The 21,423-nt window shown below is 35.1% G+C and overlaps 1 protein-coding gene across 1 annotated transcript; it reads left to right on the plus strand.

Moving 5' to 3' along the window:
- The first annotated feature begins 13,535 nt into the window (after positions 1 to 13,535).
- LOC103443290 (transcription factor JUNGBRUNNEN 1-like) lies at positions 13,536 to 17,988 on the plus strand. Its single transcript, XM_008382110.4, has 3 exons — positions 13,536 to 13,792; positions 15,701 to 16,011; positions 17,365 to 17,988. Exons 1-3 carry the CDS (start codon positions 13,591 to 13,593, stop codon positions 17,776 to 17,778), a joined length of 927 nt encoding a protein of 308 aa, XP_008380332.1. The 5' UTR covers positions 13,536 to 13,590; the 3' UTR covers positions 17,779 to 17,988.
- The last annotated feature ends 3,435 nt before the right edge of the window (positions 17,989 to 21,423 follow it).

A 21,423-nucleotide genomic window follows, 5' to 3' on the forward strand; every position in this document is an offset into this window, starting at 1 on the left:
AGTTCGAGCAAGTAGACGTTGACCCATATTGGACATAGAGCTCACACACTGAACACTGAAAGCCAAATAGTCTTGAACAACTAATTCATCGAACCGTTTTGAAAGTACCTTGTTATCCTTGGGAGTGAGAAGATTCCTAGCTACCATTATAGCGGTTATGTCATTCTTCATCACAGAATCCCCAACTGTAAGAGGACCATTAGCAGATAAAAAGGATGAGCGCCATATATTGTCTTGATGAGACATGTCTGCATCTTCCACAACATTCAAATTAAAATAACGATCAGAGGGGCAAGCCTTTTCAAAAATGATAAAGGAAAATGAGGTCAGATAAATTGAAATCTTAAAAATGAAAAAAGGAGAAATTTCTACAAGTAACAACTTTCTGAGCGTGCTTTTGGACACAATTGATGCCTCTATGAAAGAAGAGGAAACAAGGCACTTATTCAAAAATCGAAGAGACACCGCTCTCCAAATTTCAAAAGCCAAATTTTCCTGAATAAAGTTCGTTGACACTTTTCAGATGCAATCTCAGCTTTTCGGATATCACGGGCAACTTTGTCAAAAATCTTTGACAAAGTTGAAACTCATGAATCTTACAGTTCTAATTACACACTGTTGCCGACAAGTGTAAAGGAACAACACCATTACTTGCTTAAATCCTTATATATGTTGACCTCCGTCCTCCATGACAAGGCAGACCTGAAAGAATTCCTAACACTTCCTGCTCCCTGAGAGTGCATTTTCAACGAAGCATCTCGATATACATAGTTTTCTTCCTCACATCTTCAACCAAGTCACTCAAAATGCTCAACTCATTTCCTCAACAAGAAAATAGTTTTGATCGAGAAGTTTTGCATCAATATCAAAACCTTCTACTATTTTCTTCAAGAGCAAAAGTATCTCATATAATTAGGGTTGAAAGCAAAGTATCTTATATCATTCTTTTTCTATGTCTTTTCCTTTGTCCTTGCTCTTACTTGCAAGACAAGGAGAAAGAAAGCAACCAATCGAAACCTAAAACCAAATTTTCAGTCAGGAATCAACTGCCTGGGACCTTTTCTTGATTGCTTACCTAGCATTGCTCTCGAGTAGTCATCTTCAACTGTTGATAAGTCTAGGATTTCCTCAGCAAATGTCTCAGAACAATTGATATGATGCTGACTCTTTACACAAAAGATGCCAAGCATGGATGAGTTACTAAGAAGTGATGTTTTGAAGGATCACTCAAAGGAAAAAGTTGTGCACCACTTCTGTTATGCAAGAGACTGAAGCAGAATGATCAATGATGAGCCCACATAAGTTCAAGTATGGAGTCGATACACATTAGCCTAAAGAATTTGAAATCAGGGGGAGCATCCAAAACAAATCAAGATTTTAATGAGTCAATTGAAGATTTGTGACCATCTAAGGGGGAGTGTTATAATTCATAAAAATGTGGATGGCCACTCATCCCACTTCCACTCTACCACTCATCCCACTACCACTATACAACTCATCCCACTACCACCTACAACTCATCCCACTACAACTTTGTCTAAAGCTTTGCCTGTAAAATGAATGAGAAGGAGGAGAGCATACACACACAAAAACATACGGATGGAATAGGAAAGGAAGAGAGGAAGAAGAAAGGAAGAAGAGAGAGAATAGAGAGAGTTATCTTTATACTCATATTATTCCAGATTATAAATAAAAGAACCATTGCTGCCCCGAAGACGTACTCTAGTCACACTGACTGTAGATGAATCTCGTAAATATTGTGTCTTGTTTCATTTATTCCACTGCACACATATCGCTGATTTTACAACAGTGTATAATATGTATGATTCTAACATTATGTGGCATTGTCACCCTTATCCCAAAAAAATCTTTAGTTTGAAAACTTAGGAGCTTGGTTTTGCTAGAAAGGGTCATGCTTATTCATTGTAGGTTTATGGACCTTTTTTCACGCTGGTTTTGTTTTTGCAGCTTTCCTAGTTTATTTTAATTACTTTTGAAAGCCTCATTAGTTTTGTGAATGTTTGATATCAGATCATTACGAACAAAGCTAAATGAAATTATTTATTCAATCTAAATATGAAAAGCAAATGTATTCAAGAGTGCATGATATTAATCAAAATCAAATTACAGACATGTACATCTATTACATTTGGATTATGAGCTTTACATATAGAATAATGTTCGACTCCTCACAAATAAAAAATATTCTGACACACATATAAAAGTAACTTATTATACTCACAAAAAAAAAGTCTTTCACACTTGTTAAAACTGTAATTTGTCTAAAATATAAATTTCATACATGTAAAAGTAAAATATCTTTGTTATGTTAAACCTTAGCCATGTATATGCGAGTCAGCCTTACGAACTCGAGAATTCTTGTAGTAGTTCTACGAGGAACAGAAATCTTTGTCGTGCACCTATCAACTTGAAACGTAACATAGAAAATGATAATGGTCAAACTGATCAAGCAGCAGTAACATCAGAAGTCTTGTTTAATTGTCAAAAAAAATAATAATAAACCAGCAGGTCTATGTTCCCCACAATACAAGAAATGCTTTCTCATGAAGTTTACCTTAGGGGGCTATGGACCATTTGGTTCACCAATGAATGAGATATCTACGACTTTGCGTGTTATGCCCGACATATGGGTGTTAAATTCCCACTTTAGGGTTTTAAAGTGTGGAAAAAAGGCTGCGAGTTTGTTGTCCCGGAATGCATGTCCGTGTCTTCTTATCTATTTTTTCACACGTGTCTTTACATTTAACAAAGCACTGACACTGTTAAGTATTATTAAAACATAATAAAAAAAATTAAAATTCTCGTCTTAACCCAGTTCACCGCAATCTTCTCCGTTCTGATTTGCTGCCATTTGTCTCTTGGAGCTCCAAGTAGAAATCCACTCTTCCCTCGAATTGAAAGCATAATATTTTAATTGATGCCACAGAACATAACTGGTATGCATGCAGACGGGTATAATAAACCTGAGAATCCTCTGAAACTGTACTTGTAGCTCCCAACTGCTCAGTTAAAGACGAAGAGCCATCACTTTGGCTGTCAGGAACAAGCATTTTCTTCGACGCAGCACCGCAAAAGATGGCAAATCAGAATCATACGAAGACTTTCCAGCTAAGATATTCCCTACAAACAAGCATCAATGTATCGTAACACACACACACAACAAAACATCGAACAAAAAGTACGCATTCATGGTAAAAGAAAACATTTTTAAGCTAATAAATTCATCCCTTAAGCACAAAACCGACTAAAACAATACCTTTTTTTTTTCTAAAATTTTAATTCTTTTCAACAAAAATAAATTCAAAACCGCGTAAACCCAGATTATGCTATACGATCAGTTGCAAATTCAAATCCAATATAATGCTACCCAATCCTTCTGTTCTGAATCATCATTGCATAATCTGGAATTGTAGTTTCATACCCAAATTTTTCATTCAACTATTTATCCTTTTAATGTTATCATTTAGATTGATCCTAACAATATGTTTCAAAAACACGGTAATGGCGTCTCGATCATACTCCCAGAACTCTAACTTGCAAATCAAACGCCAATCACGTGTTTTTTTAACTATGAAGTGAAGCTTTGAGGAACTTATTTGTGAAGAGCCCATATTTATTCGAATATATACTTATCAAATACATGTTTGTTTTTGTCATTAAAAGGAATCAATACTCATTAACCGCTATTCCTCCCTACTGAAAAGATTGATAATCTCGATAACCTAAACCAAAATCATAAGTGAGCGTATTTTTAAATTTATTTTTCTAATATTTAGTTATTTTTATTTGCCACGTCATTAAAACAATAGATATTATATTTGTCATGTTATTACTTAATGGTCAAATTGACAGTTTGATTAAAGAATGTATAAAATTACAAAAAATAATAAGTAAATGTATGAGATTGAAATGTTTTAAAGATGTTGTATGATGTTGTGTTTATACCCAAACCTGAGAGGATAAAATGTAATTTATTCTTTTTTTATTAAACCTCACCCATCTAAGTTCACTTTATCAATAACTTTAATTTTCTTTTATTTTTTTTTAACAAACGATATTATATACACTAAAAGACTGGAATTGGCTAAGCCTCACATTGGGGTTAGCCATAATAATGTGGTTCAAATTCGCCTTTAACGAGAATTGAACTTAATTTCTCACTTACAATTAAGTGAAGAGAAATATCACTAGACCGTAGTACTAAAAAAAAATATTTCCCAACATATTGCTAACCCATTGTGAGGCTTAGCTCACCTCCTCCTCCTTTAGGGCGCGTTTACTAATCCGTAATCAAATTCAGAGGAATTGGATTGAGAAGGAATTGGATTGAGGAGGAATTGAAATGAGGTGGAATCAGAATCAGATTCCTGTTGAAGTTGTTTACTAAAACTGTTTGGAATCGGAATACAATTCCATAAAGCTGTTTACTAATTCAGCATAATCGGAATATAAACCAGTATGATTACTAAAATGTCCTTTGTCCCAAATCGAAATTGAGTTCATATAAGTTGTTTACTAATTTAGATGAATCGGAATAAATATCAATATGATTACAAAATTGCCTTTGTTTATTTTATTTTATTTTATTCTATATTTATGTTTATAAACATTTTTATTATATATTTTTATTTATTTAATTAAAGTAAAGAGTTAAAATATGCACTATTGATTTATTGTGTATAAATTAGATTATAATCTAATTAAAAGTGAACAAACCTAGCCACATTCATCTTCCTAGCTGTAGAAAAGAGAACCCAGATACCTTCCTACCCCGCAGAAGAAAGAACCCAGAAAGCAATTGGAGAGTCAAGTCCTTCCTACCCTGCAAAAGAAATAACCCAGAAATTCAAAGAAATTCCTTTGCTCATGCCCATTTCTTTCTCAGGTTTATGGTGGTGCAGTGGTGATACAGAAGGGAGATGGAGAGGGAGAAGTGGTAGGTGCTCTAATTTTCAAGATTCTTTGATTCTTAGGGGCAAACAGAGAGTAGTTGTAGTGGGTATGGGATCTGGGCTTGGCGGAGCAGCATCTAGTCGTGAGGTAGATGAAGCAGCATCGCTGGTGAGAAAGATGATCACAGTAAGATGAAGGGCAGTATTGGAATAATCACAACAAAGTGAGGGCATAATTGGTAAAAAAAGTCCATTCCCGATTCCCCTCCAGTCCAGGAATTGAAATACCTCCCTCTTGTAGGGAGTCCAATTCCTCCAAAATCAGGAGTGGGATTCCCCAATTGGTGTGGACCCCACATGTTTTTTGATTCCCCAATATTAAGTAAACAAAGGTGTATCCCGTAATCGGAATCCAATTCCATAAATTGATTCCCATTACGGGTACGTAAACGTGCCCTTAGTGTAGATAATATTGTTTACAACAAAATTGGCAATATGAAGTAACCCAACATCTTATAACCCACAAAGTTTATACTTTCACCAATATGAGACTTTTTCCCTTTACATTCTCACATGTGAGTATGTGGTGTGTGGTGTGTGGTGTGTGAGTGTTTAAGGGTAGTTTGGGAACAAATGTGGTGCACTAAGAAAAAATTTAAATTCTAATTTTTTTAGTGGGGTGTAAATAAAATTGTGGTGAACTAGATACGTAGTGGGGTTTAAATAGAAAATTCTTTTGTTAAAGTCAATATAAAGCGTAGATGTTTTTGTATTATTTGGCTGCAAAATAATGCATATATATATGAGCAAGAAATATTTATGCAATTAAGGTCATGGTAATCATTTTACTTTAGTCTTTAGTTTAGGTTTACTTTTTGTACTTGTGATATAAGGAATTAAAGAATACAAAGTAATGAGAACAATTTGAAAGTAAAACCAACTTGAGATAGTTTTTGTTTTCAAGTTTTATTTTGGGCGTCTTTATTTATTTGTTTATTTTTTCGGGCTGTATCCTTATTTGTAAATGTCTTTTTCATACATCTCTTTTACCATCCTTCCTCGTATCTTTCATTTTTTTTCCATGTAATTCCTCTCTATTTCTAACAAAAAATAAAAACAAAAAACAAAATAATTATCAAACAACTCTTACTTAGCTCTACATAATTAAACGTTTAGCTTTTCAGTATATGACAAGATGTTGAAGTATCACAATCATAGGAAGTGTCAAGTTCATATCCAATGTAATTATTAAGCTATAATCACGTACGATGAACTTGAATTGAACATATCAATTATCAAGTTCTATGAATGAAATTATTTGTAGCATATGTACATGTATCTATTGTATAATATAAGCGCTTTGCACTTAATGATTCAGTCATGGAATTACATTTCTATACGGTATTAGATGTTGGAATTACATTTCTACACAAGAAGAAGAGGAGGCCTCTTGACTTGCCAATTCTTCGTTTGGCCAAATTTTGGTTAGGAAAATTTTATTTGAAGCCTAAAAACTTCTTTCCACACTCAACTTAAATATGTTTATCATTGAACTCTCCCTTTTACCCCTAAATTAATGTGAGATAAGAAAAATATATTGAAATTAACCTATATCAGCCCCACCAATGCCCATAGCTTTCCGACGTCTTCTTCACTGACGCATGTGAATCTTTTGTGTCAACGTCTTCTCTTTTCAGGCTCTTTTTCCGTTCTCTCTGTTCTCATCCTCTATTCTCCTCCTCCTCCTCCTCCTCCTCCTCCTCCTCTTTTTGCTCACTTCCTTCAACCGACAAATCTCTGGTGGGGTTCGAGGTGGAAGATGACGGTGGGTGTGGAAAGACATTTTGTTTTGCTTTTTGTTTTTAAGTTTTATACAATGGTGAAGTAGGAATTTGAACAACATATATATATATATATTATTTTTATGTATGAATTCTTACCATTATCTTGTTCTTATTAAAAAAAAAAAAAAAAAAAAAAAAAAAAAAAAAAAAACTCATTACCTAAACATTGGACGTATACAATGAAGTCATTATACCATCCTCTTGTTCTTGTAAAAGCACTTTGCAATCATTTTCGAGTCAAAACATAATTAAAAGAAAACTTAGAGCTCGTTTGAAAGTGCTTTTAATTGAATGAAAACATTTTCGAAGAAAATATTTTGGGTTCAAAAAACACTTGAAGTGCTTCTTGGAAGAAGCACATAACTTGTGCTTCTTGGAAGAAGCACATAACTTGTGCTTCTTGGAAGAAGCACATAGAAGTACTAATGTTTTTTCAAAGAAGCACCTCAAGTACTTTTTTTTTAGGAAGCACTTGAAGTGTTTTTCCAAGATTCACTTGTATTTTTACCAAGGATCGGTTCCAAAAACATTTTCATCAAAAACGCTTTCAGTCATTTTAAAAGAGTTTCTAAACGAGCCCTTAGTTTAGGTCACAAATACTTTCGGAGATTTAAGAATGCAATTTTCAAGAGGCCCTAGTCTTGTTTATGGAAATGGAGGCAGATTCTCTGCCTTTCCACTTCTCGTGCCCTCCCATTTTGTGTGGTCATGGTTAAGCCACGTTAACATTTTATATTATTTTTTTATAGAGATAATAAGACAAAAAGGAATAGTAATATAAAATGTTGACGTGGCTTAACCGTGACCACACAAACAGGAGGGCACGGGAAGTGGGAGGGCATAGAATCTGCCTCCTATGGAAATATTCCTTCCCTTTTTCGATTGGTTGGTTTTTCACCATATATACGCAAAGGTGAGACTGTTCTAACTTCCTTTACAAAAAGACTGTTCTAACTTTCAACAACTATCTTTTACAAAAGGTTGACACGTTTGCTCTCTCTTTCTCTCTAGAAGCCCAATTGCAAAGCCTTGTCTTCGGCTTCAAGTTTCAGTCGTCACCCCTTGCTCTTGCTCAGGGTAGGTGGCAGTCTGTTACTTTCTCCTTCCTCCTTCTTTTCTCCTTCCCTCGTTAGCCTTTTCCATCTTTTTCCTCTCCTCTCACTTCCTCTACCCCATCCCCCTCCTTGCATCAACCACTTCTTCCTCTCCCCTTTCCACTCTCCTTCTTTCATTTTATTCCCGGTTTGCCCTAAGTTTATCTCATTTTTTTCTGAGTCGAATCTTAACTATCCCCTGAGCTTGTCTCAGATTTAGGCTTCATGCCCCTTATATGACGTCTTTTGCCTACGTTTACTGCTTTATGTCTTTTACCTTTTCTTCCTCCTTCCTCCTTAGCTGTGATACTCCATCCCCATCCCACATGTACTCAGATCAGCGAGCTGATCAGAAATTGGATACAAAATCTACTACACCCTTCACTTCCCCTCCCCTAACCGGCATGCCGAATCCTTATCAAGGCCAAATGTTAGGTGTTTTACATACCCCTTTGCCTCATTCTCTACCCATATGATCATTTGTTTGTATATATTTGCAGGGACTCGTAAAGGGGACTTGGATCTAGTGTCTACTTTCTCGGTTCAGAGTTTGACTTCCTCCAAGGATGTGACGGTGGCGGTGGTCTGGTTTATGTAGACTGAGATTAGGGTTTTTTTGTTGTTGTTTGTTGTTGTAGCCTTCGGGCCTAAGTTTGTGAGGACCTCCTGTGTATCTTAGGTTGCAACTCTCATTTTACTTGGACCTTTTACCTTATCTGTTATTTGTCTATCGGGTTCATTTTGGACCTTGTACTAGTTTTTTAATGTAATGAAAGTTATTTTAATGTAATGAAACTTCTGTTGACTAAAAAAACAAAAAAACTTCTAACGACTAGCTAGCTAGGGTGATGAACGTTGTCTCGAAGAAGAAGCTTCTAAACAGACCTGACTTTTTATTGTATGAGACATCAATTCTCGATAAACACACACACACACATATCTATTTATACAGGGACTTTTCTTGAATTATTATTTTCAGGGTAACATTCTTCAATTATTTTATTTAAAAATGAATTAAATTGTTGACGTTGCATGCATGTTTGACTTGAGAATTTGCAATCAGTTTTGGTCATTTAGAAACTATCTGGGCTTCTACTTCAACCGTCTGTTTTGTGTCTCTGCATTATATGTACTATATTTTCTTGTTTCCAGTGTGGTGTGCTGGTGCTGGTGTGCGGACCACATTTGATTTTCTAAGTTACTACTTATGGTCTGATGCTCAAGCTTTCTTGAAAGTATATATGGAGAAGAAATTTCTATGTTGCTAAAATTTCTAAAATGCACATGCAACATCGCAATCCGGCGATTCTATTAGTAGGTGGTGCAGAATAAGACAACTCGAGACCATGGACGGCAGATGCCCCCACTTAAGTATTTTTCGTTGAAAAATATATACTCTTTTAGTTACTTGTGACATTAGCATTAACTCTTTGATGCACTATTGCCATTGTTGGATGAGCATTAACTCTTTGATGCACTATTGCCATCGTTGGATGAGCATATTCAGCCGTAAAATTTATGTTGAGAAATTGGATGAGAGATCAATGGATAAATGATAACATGATTATGTTTTTATAGAGAGAGATTTGATGGTATTAGTAATGAAGTTGTCATTCAACATTTGAAAACATGAAACGCGTCAAGGGATATTGTAATAAGTTGTATAAAAAACCAGGTATAGATTAATATATAAGTGTTTTGTTGAGTACATTCTTGAACTTTTTAATTTGTTACTTTGTTATTTGAGGATACCCCCATCCATGCAGATCTCTAGCTTTGTCCTTGCTCGAGATACAAAGAAAACGGGCAGGATCGATGTAAAGAAAGGATATATTGAAATATATTAATAATAAAGTGAGATTTGTGAAATACATAATACATTTTAACCAACGAAAATAAGATATATTTTATGTGTATGTGTGTGAACACACTTGCACAAATTTTCGTTTTTCTCCCTTTTGTGCTTATCTTCGTGTCAAGATCTTGCACAATTACAGATGTGGAATTTTGGACTGTACATTTGTACTAGCAAGACTAAGACCATATCATATCATCGAATATCATTTTCGGAGCTTTTAAAAAAAACAGGGTCCAATTCCTTAACCTAACTTTGTTATAAATGCAGGAAAACCTAATAGGGAGTTGCGGTCCAATCCAACCATTTAAAACGTATGCCACGTAGATATATAATAGGTTTTCATATCGTCTTGATTTTACCTTCATACCATTAGCCCCCAAAAATAGCCTCCGTTCCTCATTGTCAATGACAGAACAAGAAAACCTAACAATGTCCGTAGTGATAAAATGATATTTTTTTGGCTATTTGAGGTGAATTTGCAAAAATCGTTAAGGTCGTTTAGATTTTTTGATACAAGTTATTTGGTTAGTTGAGTGAAAACTTGTTATCCAATATCTATATGTTTCAATGAACTTAATATGCAGATAACCTTTCTGATATATAGGCAAGATGATTTAAAAAACTTATTCATGTGCATTATAATGTTAATGAATCTGCGTTGAAAGGTGGTGGACCTTTAGTGTAAGTTTAATATGTGAATCAACCTCTTCCTATAGGTCCTAATGTTAAGTACCTATAAGTGAAGGGGATGGTGGGTCTCCAGGGTTAGTTGATGATGTGACCTGATGTAAATATGAGAATTGCAACAGCAAAATCAATAAAAAGTTTGTATATACAATGCATATATTAATGCCTCAAAACATATAAAGAATAAAAGTGAAATTCAAAAGTTGTAAATAAAAAGTAAGTAAATTGTTGTTTGACTTCTTTAATTGTTTTTCTTAGTTGAAATTGATCTCTGAACTAATTTTTTGGTACATCAACTCCTTGAATTATTTGAAATTAGCCAATTAACCTCTTACCGTCTGATTCGATAAAATTTTATTCACTTTGTCGTCAAATTAATACTAACACGTGACTAGCACATAATTCTCTATTAAGTAAAATTGTGCCAATATTAACTCAGAAAATAAAACACAATTTAGTAACTTAATTTATTCTTTTCTAACAAAGAACAATATTTGGTAACTCAAAAATGAGTAGGAACTCCTACTCAGAAATTTTCAAAATTGTTCGTTGTCAATTTATAGAATTTCGTGTTTATAATCAGTACCGATTATATTATAAATCAACCTATAAAGATCGCCTCTACAAAAAATCAATTAAAACTAAGATCGTTTGATCATCAAACTATTTAAAAACAAATTAACGGTATTGGTAAAAGTATTACGAACCGTCTATATAGTTGCTACAATAGATTGACTAAACAACCTTAGTTTTAATTTATTTTTTGCAAAGATGATCTTTACACTGTGATTCATAATATGAACTGTTCTGATCATAAGCACAAAGCTTTGTGATTAAAACACTAAGAATTTTAAGTAGGAATTCCTACTCATCTTTGAGTGGCCAAGTATTGTTCCCTAATAAAGGGGAATAGCGAAGTTTATTTAGTGATAAAAAGTATGAATAATAACAACTCCATAGTTACTTTCACATACAACCTCAAACCCTATCATCGTAAAAAGAGAATGACGTATTATGAGCTCAAAACGAATGTCGTGACTTGTTGATTTAGAAAATTTATTATATGTATTTAGAAAATTAACATTAAGATGAAAGAAACATAATTATACCGTCCAAATGTGTCTAACTTGACAATGGCCTGATGTGTATAGGAGGGCATATAAATAAAGGTAATGCTAAGGATATCAAATTTGGAGGCAAAATTTGCAAACTAAATTACGTGTCATCAATAAGAAATAAGCACGTTAACCAACATTTAAATAACAATTCAATCTCAACTTCTATGTCATTTAGTTTATAAAATTTAATCTATAAATTTAATCTCCTTAATATTACTCTATAAATAATTCTGTTTGATGCATTAAAATGGGTCAATATACATTCTAGACGAAATAGATTTATATGGTAGATTTTTAAATGTCTCTCTCGTCAATAGTTAGTCTTTAACCAAGCTTCTGGTTAGCTCTAATCAATGGTCCCAATGCAAGAGGAAAGATACGTGGCCTATATTAGTCAAGGGTGATGCCCACACAGGTGGACTTTATACTATTTCTATATCATCCGTAGTACCAAATTTCAAAATATCGTACATCACATGTTTCTTTACTTATCATGATGTATTAACCTTTGAATAATACTTGGATCCTCACCGGGGAGGATGCAATATACTGATATTATTATATGATCCAGTTAAATATAGCCACGTGTAATTTATAAAAGCTCTCTAAACCTATAATCAAACAACCAACTATAACCTTGCACCTGTAACCAAACAGCCAGTTTCTCCTTCAAGCCCATGCCCCAGATTTCATCCCGTCCCTCTCACTTCCGTCGAACTTTGCTCCGTCGATCTCCTTCTTCCAACCTCTGGTTACGTCAAATCCAACCAAATTTTTTCATCAATCTCTCTCCTCCGTCTACCTCATCCTAATCCCTATCTTCTTAGGGTGACCTCATCCCGAATCCCTCTTTTCTCCATCAACCTCATCCCAATCCCCTCCTCCAACCCGTTGCCCCATCCACTGTAGCAGCTCTCAAAGACAATGAATACAGAGATTATGAATATTAAATTTTTTTATCTCAAAAATCGATCTTTGGCCTTTTTGATTAATAATATTTACAGAATGATTTTGAAAAAATACAGAGGAAAGAGAGGGACTGAAGGTGCGTCTCCAGAGAAGAGAGGACTGGAAGCGGGTCTCAGGAGAAGAGAGGGATTCAGGGTCAGGTCTCCCGGAGAAGAGAGAGATTGGAGGCAGGTCTCCGGAGAAGAAAGGATTGGGGCTGAAGAAGAAGCCCTGTCATAGAAGCACTTGATAGACTTGTTGGAGTTGGAGAATAATGAAGACCGGGTGTGTTTGGCCACGTGTTTAAAAGAACAGTCGCGTGTTTGGTTATAAGAATAGTAGAGTGCTGGGTGAAACTCGAAAGGACAGGTCTTTTAAAATGGTTGGTCGACATAAGAAGTCAGTGAAATTGGGTTCTCCCCGGTGAGTACCCAATTATTATCCATAACTTTTTCAAGCTTACTGATGGAGGAGGATTTAAACGTAGCGGTTCTCTGCATCGTGACGTCATTAATAATTAATATAAGATTATGAGAAGACAATCTTATACTTTAAAGATACATTAATTAGTAAATTACAATAGAGTGCAGTTCAGTGAATCGGTGAAAACAATCTTATACTTTAAAATACATTAATAAGACGTTCTAATAGCTTATAGTGCAGTAAATCCATTTTATGAAAATCTTTTCTTTTATTCATGAGTTACTAGTAATGAATCCCGTCTTCACTTTGTTCCGCAAACACAATTAGTCACACATAATCAGTACATAAAAGACTTAATTAAAAAGAACAAAGATAAAATTGTACTTAGGGTCAAAGGCTGGAACGGTGGAGCCCGATCGAAACCCTTCATATAATGCATGTGTGGACAGAGTTACACACGGACCAGCATATCAAATCGACGACTACTTCCTTCCAAGACCTTTTACGAATCAGCATACGATGACTTGACTATGGCAATGACCGCTTGAGACATTATAATTATAATATTCTTTGATTTCATTATTTAAAATTTGTGTGGGCAGAAAAAAATAAATTATTGTTCTATATATAACTAGCTAAGCGCAGAGAAAAATAATAGAATTGAGAGAGAGAGAGAGAGAGAGAGAGAGAGAGAGAGAGAGAGAGATGGACGTGACAAAGGCGGTGAGAAATTCAACAGAGAAGGTTGAGGATGAAGAGGAAGTGATGCTTCCAGGGTTTAGATTTCATCCAACAGATGAGGAGCTTGTTGGGTTTTATCTAAAGAGGAAGGTGGAGAAGAGAGCCATTCGTATGGAACTCATCAAACAGATTGATATCTACAAATATGATCCTTGGGATCTCCCAAGTAAGACCCCTCAAGGCTCCAGATGTTTAGTTAATTATTTTGAGTTAATTAGTTCACATGTGTACTGATGGTATATATATATATATATATATCTTGGCATCTTACCGTACTAAAATATTTTGAAAACTAATATCTATATACAACTACTATATATAAGCGATACCGAAATTAATATAAGAACTGCGTACTGAATATTTAAAATTATAGGTCTAGGGTTTAGATTAAATTTCGAAGTAAACTAGTGATGTGTTCCTTCAAGGTTAGTATGAGATTGAACTAGCTTAATTAGCTTATAGTAATTAGGGAGAGTAAGATTTTTAAAACTGGTTATCATTCTTATGCGGAGAATTATTTATGTTGTGTGAGTCGACTATAAAGCATGACGTTAAATACTAATTAATACACACACTTGGAGATCGCAATAAAATGCTCAAAGCTATATAAAAAATCTTAGTTATGATTAAGGAAACTTCTCAATCTAAAAAGTTTTGTCTCTATCATGAGTAATGCTATTCATACCATTTTTTTTTACTTGTGGTATACGAGGAGTCTTTCTCCTTCATTTCCTTGGATTTTGCAAAATTTTCAAAGGGATACTTTGGATGCGGTCCCTAATCCTTAACATTTTTTTACTAAAACCTTAATGGTATTCAAAGTTTGATCAAAGTCCCTTAACTTTGTACACCTCATTATATTACAATTAATATTTATATTTTTATAGTTTTGACATTAATTGTTTGATATTTTATGAGATTTATAATCTTATAAATTTAAAATCTCTCATTATAATACTATTAGAAACGGTTACAATTCTAACATTTTGATTGAATAAATGGATAAAAATTATGTAAAAATAAGAAATAATAAATGGCAAAAGAATGTATCCATAGTGTTCAAAAAATTAGTACATTTCACATATAACAAAGTGGTACATCAATAAAGAAGAATGAGTACATTATAAATATATTAGGGTACATATAAAAGATTAAAAAATTATGAGTACAAATGAATTTTAAAAAAATATAGGCGCTAAAAGAAATTAATACATGGGTACAAAATAAAACTAAAAAGAAAATACTACAAATTTAAAAAACGTTGCAAATTAAAAGTGGGTAAAACTAAAAATATAAATATATAATACAAACTTTAGGCATAAAACATAAATATACCATATGTAATTTTCTATCATTGATTAAATATACAATGTCACATGACGGTATACACATGGGTACAAACACAAATAAAACTTTAAAAAATATGGGCACAAAAAAACATAATATATGGGTACAAATTAAAAATGAAAAAAAAAATGGTACAAATTAAAAATAGGTACAAACTAAAAATAAAAATATATGATAAAAAATTTAGCCATAAATATAAATATACTAATTGTAACATTTTTAACACTAAAGGAATATATTTAAAAATAAAAATATTTTATTATTCAAATAATTAATGATGTTATTAATACCTAATGACCTTGATAAAATTTTTAAAATGAATAGAATTTTAATCAATGGAGTAGCAAAAAGAAGAATGTGAACCTAATTTCTCATTTTTCAAATGATGTAGATGTCCATATCAGATGCCACCTAAGGTGGTATAAAATGTGGTATAAAAACATGGTATGAATAACATTACTCTTCTATCATATGCTATAAAAAGTTGTGTCCCACTATTCATTAAGGAAACTTATCAATTCTAATTCTTCTTAGAATGTTAGGATTAATTAAAAGGAATAAATTTATTTCGTGTACAGTCCTCTTTTAATCATGTCAAAATGAAAAATCATTCACCTATGCCTATAAATACCTACACACACACAACACTAGTGCTCAAGCGTCAAGCGTAAACATGCATTTCGTCCATTGACTTAATGAATCTCCTTTTCCGGTAACAATGAACAAGCTAGCAGCGTGGGGGACAATGAGTGCTACTTCTTTTGCAGAAGAGGAAGAAAATATAGGAACAGCATAAGACCTAACAGAGTCACAGATTCTGGATTTTGGAAAGCCACTGGGATTGACAAGCCTATATATTCTGTTAAAGATCCCCTCAAGTGCATTGGCCTCAAGAAATCATTAGTCTACTACCGTGGGAGTGCTGGCAAAGGCACCAAAACTGATTGGATGATGAATGAGTTTCGCCTTCCTCCTAATGGCCATGGGAAAAATGCCAAGTTCCTAAAGGCCAAAGTCGACGTTACACAAGAAGAAGCTGTAAGTTTCTTATAATTCTTATGCTTTTTATACTTGAGAACCCAATCTATGTGTTAATTTTCATGCCATGTTGACAATAGTCGAGTTGGATTAAAGAATTTGGGGAGTCTAATAACACTTTTATTATTAACCGTTTTTAGTATAAGTAAATTCTAACAATGTCCCTCAACTTTAACCCAATTGGAGCAATGGTTCCTCAACTAAAAATTTATTACCATTGGTCCCTCAACTCATCAAAATATGCAACTATGGTCCTTTTCATCAACTCCGTTAGAACTTCCGTCAAAATAAGTCACGTTTCATGCATGTTAGGCTAAATCAAGCGGCAAATATGGAAAATTAAATAAGGAAAATTGTATCAATAGTCTCTCAATTTTAACCCAACTAGAGAAATGATCCCTCAATTTTAACACAATTGGAGCATTGGTCCCTGAACTTTAACCCAATTGTAGCAATAGTTCTTCCAAAATAACTCATTTTGACGGAATTGATGAACATGGTCATAGCTAGATGTTTTGATGAGTTGAAAGACCAATGGTAATGAATTTTTAGTTGAGGGACTATTGCTCCAATTTGATTAAAGTTGAGGGACCATTTCTACAATTTACTCTTATGTGAAAGTTTAGAATTTTGTATGCCAATTATATAGAGCCACATGTACGTAGGTTGGGGGGAAATGGCCACTTCCAGTCTGCATGTACATTCGCCCCTACATGTTGATGGCTAGTGTAGTTAGAATTATTAATTATCCTATGAATGTAGGGAAAGAATAGTATTTGCATTACCCTTGGGGGAAATCCCCCACTTGCAAATAATGCATCTTCACCATAAAAAGTTCATAATTGGAACTGTTCGATCTCTTAGTCTTTATTTGAAAATCATCCCTATAATAAAATCACTCTAATTGAATATTGTTCAATCTCTTAATCTTCATTTGATGATCACCCAATCATTCGAATTTGGACATTGTTTAGTTAGTCATACACCACATATGCGTTCATGCTATATAAAATTAACTTATCAATATTTTTTCTATATAAACACAGATTATAGTGGAAGTCCAAATACAAACACCAATTATATATCATGACTCATGATAAGATAGTTGCTTACTAATTGTAAATATATGAAATTCCCACTTCAGTTGAGATTAAAAAAAATTGGAATATCAGTTGCTGCGCTCCCCTAGATGTACTGTCCTTCGATTTTGATGTTCTATTATGCAATTCTGCATCATACATGGAGTTGCGTTATCCTTAAGTTGCCTTTTTCTTTAATTAGTACCGTCTTCTTATGCATAGAAAGTGGTCCAAAACTAATTACAACGTACAATTACGTGAATATGATTTGCAGGAGGTCTGGACACTCTGCCGAATTTTCAAACGAATCCCATCTTATAAAAAGTACACACCAGACTGCAAAGAATCCACGACCAGACAAAACCCTACTGATTCAAGTTCTAAAACATGCAGCTTCGAATCTGGGAGCTACTGCAGTGAGCTACACTTTGGTCTCGAAGATTCGGTCATTCAACGCATTGAAAGATCAAAACCAGTTCGTGTGGATGAACAAGTTGACGAAACAAATCACTGGCTTGGAGGGGAGTTCGACCCTATATATGACCCGACTCCATTTGCAACAACTTATTCAAGCTTTAGGAACCCGAGCGAGGGCGATTTCTTTACTAATGGAAACTGGGATGAGCTGAGACCAGTGGTTCAGCTGGCTGTTGATCCGTCGTCCCAAGTTTATGACTGTAGAATGTAGCTAGGCTAGGTATACTTGGAGGGCTAGTGTACACTTGGAAGCTTCGTTAATTTCTTTCTGTTATTCTCGTTTTTTTTTTAATTTCCTGTGGGCCTTTTTTTTCCGTCTCATGGTAGTACGTACATAAACTTGGTTTTATACTGTTATAACATCGTAGCGACTATCATATATAAATAAGGGGCGTTTTGAGATAGGCGCCTTATTTTTTAATTTCATTGGTTAAACATCTTTTCCTTTTAAGAATTTGATTGAACATTTTCTTTACATTTTTTTTACAATTTTATTTAGAGGTGCGTTTGATTACCTATAATAAAGGTGCATTTGATTTTATGGTCATTTTGTTTTTTGGTACATTGAGAATCTAAACGTACCAAAAATCGTTTACATTTATTTTCAAATGTACCGTAGGTTTTAAATACATTTTTAGGAAAGTATTAATGACTTATTAATAACCTTTTTTTAATGGAGGAAGAGAATAATTAAATATAATAACAAAAATAAAAGTTACTTTTTTAGTGATAATGAAGAATTAGTTTAATTAATTTAATAAAACCACAAATTTAAAATTCCTAGATTGTAGGAAATTAGTTGTTAGCTAGCTTAAGTGGATATATATAAAATAAATAGAAGAATGCTGAGTTGACAATTGATCAAAGTATCTTAATCAAATTTTGTAAGGCAACAAATGTTTAGTCTAAACAAGTTGGAAAAAATGTAGAGGATTCCAATTAATTATATAAAAATAAAGAGTAATACTACACTTATCCTCTATTTGTACTATCCCTCTAATAAAAGGGCTCACAACACATGTGGAGTCTCATCTTTATTAAAGAGGGAAAGAAGTCTTGATTAAGGCAGTTGTTCAAGCTATTCCTGCCTACCCGATGCACATTTTTAAATTTCCAGCCATAGTCTGTCAGGAGTTGGTGCTTTGGTGGCTGGCTTCTGGTGGGGTAGTCTTGGGGAAAGGCGGAAGACACATTGGGTTTCTAAGGTTGTTCTTGGTCTTCCGAAGACGATGGGAGGTTTGGGTTTTCAGAATTTCAGTGAATTTAATGACGCTTTGTTGGCTAAGCAGTTGGCGGTTGATCATTGATCCGAATTCCCTTTGGGCTCGAGTTCTTAAGGCTCGTTATTTCCCGCACTGCTCCTTTTGGGATGCCACAAAAGGTGGGAGGGCTTCTTGAGCTTGGAGTAGTATTTTGGTTGGTATAGAGGTTTTCCGGAATGGTTCTCATTGGCAAATCATGAGTGGTGAGGATGTGCGTGTTTGGGTGGACTGCTGGCTCCCCTCCTTACCTGAGGGGCATCCGATACCACTTGGGGAGGTTGCGATTACTCCCAGCTTGCGGGTTCATTCCCTTATTCGGCCGGAGTCACATGAGTGGGATCTTAGTTTTTTGCAGGAGTTTATTTTGGAGGTGGAGCAAAATGCTATCAATCTTACCCCTATTGGAGATCTTAGTCGGAAAGATCGGCTAGTTTGGGGTATGAGCAAGAATGGGCAGTTCTCAGTTCGATCGGGCTATCATTGGCTGCAGTCTAGGTCTATTGGGTTCCAAGATCAACGCCAGCTTGGTGCTCGATTAGTTCCGAGGCATTTGTGGCGCATGGTCTGGCAGTTGAAAAGGCCTCACAAGCTCCGTCATTTCTTTTGGTTATCCTTGCATACTGCCTTGCCCACTCGAGCGGTGCTCTTCCGTCGACGATCCTCCCCTTCCCCAGTGTGTCCCATTTGTCTCTGCCAGGATGAATCTGTGGAGCATTTATTCCTTCTATGTCCGTGGGTAGCAGCTATTTGGTTTGGTGGTGCTCTTAATTATCGAGTGGCTAGGGATGGTATTCCTTCGTGGGCGAGCTGGTTGCAGGCTGTGCTCTCTCTTAACCTGGGGTCTTCGGATGATGTGCAATGGGTTCAATCTTATGTTGCTTTTACTTGTTGGAGTATTTGGAAAGCTCGTTGCAATTTTGTTTTTAATCAGGTCCCCATTAATCCTATATCCGTCTTACAGGAGGTTGCTTTTTCTGTTGGGTCTTACTGGGAGGCCGGGGGTTTTACGAAGACTGGGAGATTGGTGGCTCCTGCTAGGCAGGTTTTGGTTCCTCGGTGGATCCCTCCAACTTCTCCTTTCATTAAAATTAATGTTGATGCTAGCTAGTCTAAGGAGTCTAAAATGGGTTTTGTGGGGGTGGTCTTGCGTGCGGCAGAGGGGAGTTTTGTGGCGGCTGCGAGGTATGCTATTCGGTCCCCCAATGTTGTTGCAGCTGAAGCTTTTGCGTTATTGCGTGGCTGTGAATTGGGTTCCTCTTTGGGTTGTAGCTCGGTCATTTCGGAATCAGATTCCCATGAATCCACTTCTTGTCTTTCTGGTGCTTTGGATTCTGGCAGTTGGGAGGCTTTTCCTATCTTGGCAAGGGTCAAGCATTTGAGTGAAGCTTTCCAGTTCTGTCGCTGGTCTTGGGTTCCAAGATCAGCCAATTCTTCGGCGGATTTTCTCACGTCGGTTGGCTGTCCGGAGATGAGTGATCAGGTTTGGGTTGACAGACCCCCATCTTCGTTGGTGCATGTTCTGAATAAAGATGGCCTTCCTTGTCCGCCTTGATTTGTTGTGGCGATGGTTGGGGTGACACTCAACCTGGTTGTAGTGTCTGTTACTTTGTATCCCCTTCCATTGTTTTTCTCTCTCTTTGTGCCTGTTTGGTGTTCGCCATTCGTTGGCTCTCCTGGTGTTTTCGGCTTCGGCCTTGGTTTGTTCTTCCAAAAAAAAAAAAAAATAGAGAATAAGAATAATATTTTTCATAAATAAATAAAAATGTATACTTTTCCACCCTATATAATTTTAGTCAAATCAAATACTTGATTGTTCAATGAAACTTAATGAAGTTTTCCATACAAGTTAGATTTTAAGATTACAAGCCAATGTTTTGATCAACAGTAACTTTTGAGGGAGATTCAAACTTAAGCACAAAATCTATATTCATTAGTACTATCATAGCAATCCATGTTGCCACCCTCCATTTTGGCCAATATTTAAGAGCATGATGGTCCCCATTAATTGAATGGAAAGATCGAGTTGATCGAACGATTCATGTGAAGTCGTACTTTGATAAACAAGGGAGAGAATAGAAACCATGTTGAATTTCAGGATTTCCGCAGCACCTTTGGCAGTGTAGCCCTGGTTTTTCGGAGTCACGCAGTTTTCAGGTCAAAACTAAATTACAACCCATGAAAATTTCCAATTCGTTAACTTGGTGGATGACTTAGGAGGATTGAGGAGTAGGGGTGGAAAAAAACATCGAAAATTCCAAATCAACTGAAATATCCTGAAAATTTCGATACACAATACCAAACCGATCCGAAATTTCGATATAGGAATTGGTCTCAAAATTTCATTTGTTCGGTAATCCCGAACCGAACTGAAATAAAAAAAAATATATATATATATTATTTAATTTTAAATATATATTTGGAATTGTAACAACTGTCCGATTTGGTTGAGATTTAATCTCAACCGTTGAATCATATAAAACCCTTAGACTCAGTCGATCTCTCTCTCGACCTCACCTCACCCTCACTCAGACTCAGTAACTCTCTCTGTGACCTCACCTCACCCTCCTCGACCTCACCCTTACTCAGACTCAGTC

The sequence above is a fragment of the Malus domestica genome, chromosome 09, assembly GCF_042453785.1.
Source record: "Malus domestica chromosome 09, GDT2T_hap1".
Lineage (NCBI taxonomy): Eukaryota > Viridiplantae > Streptophyta > Magnoliopsida > Rosales > Rosaceae > Malus > Malus domestica.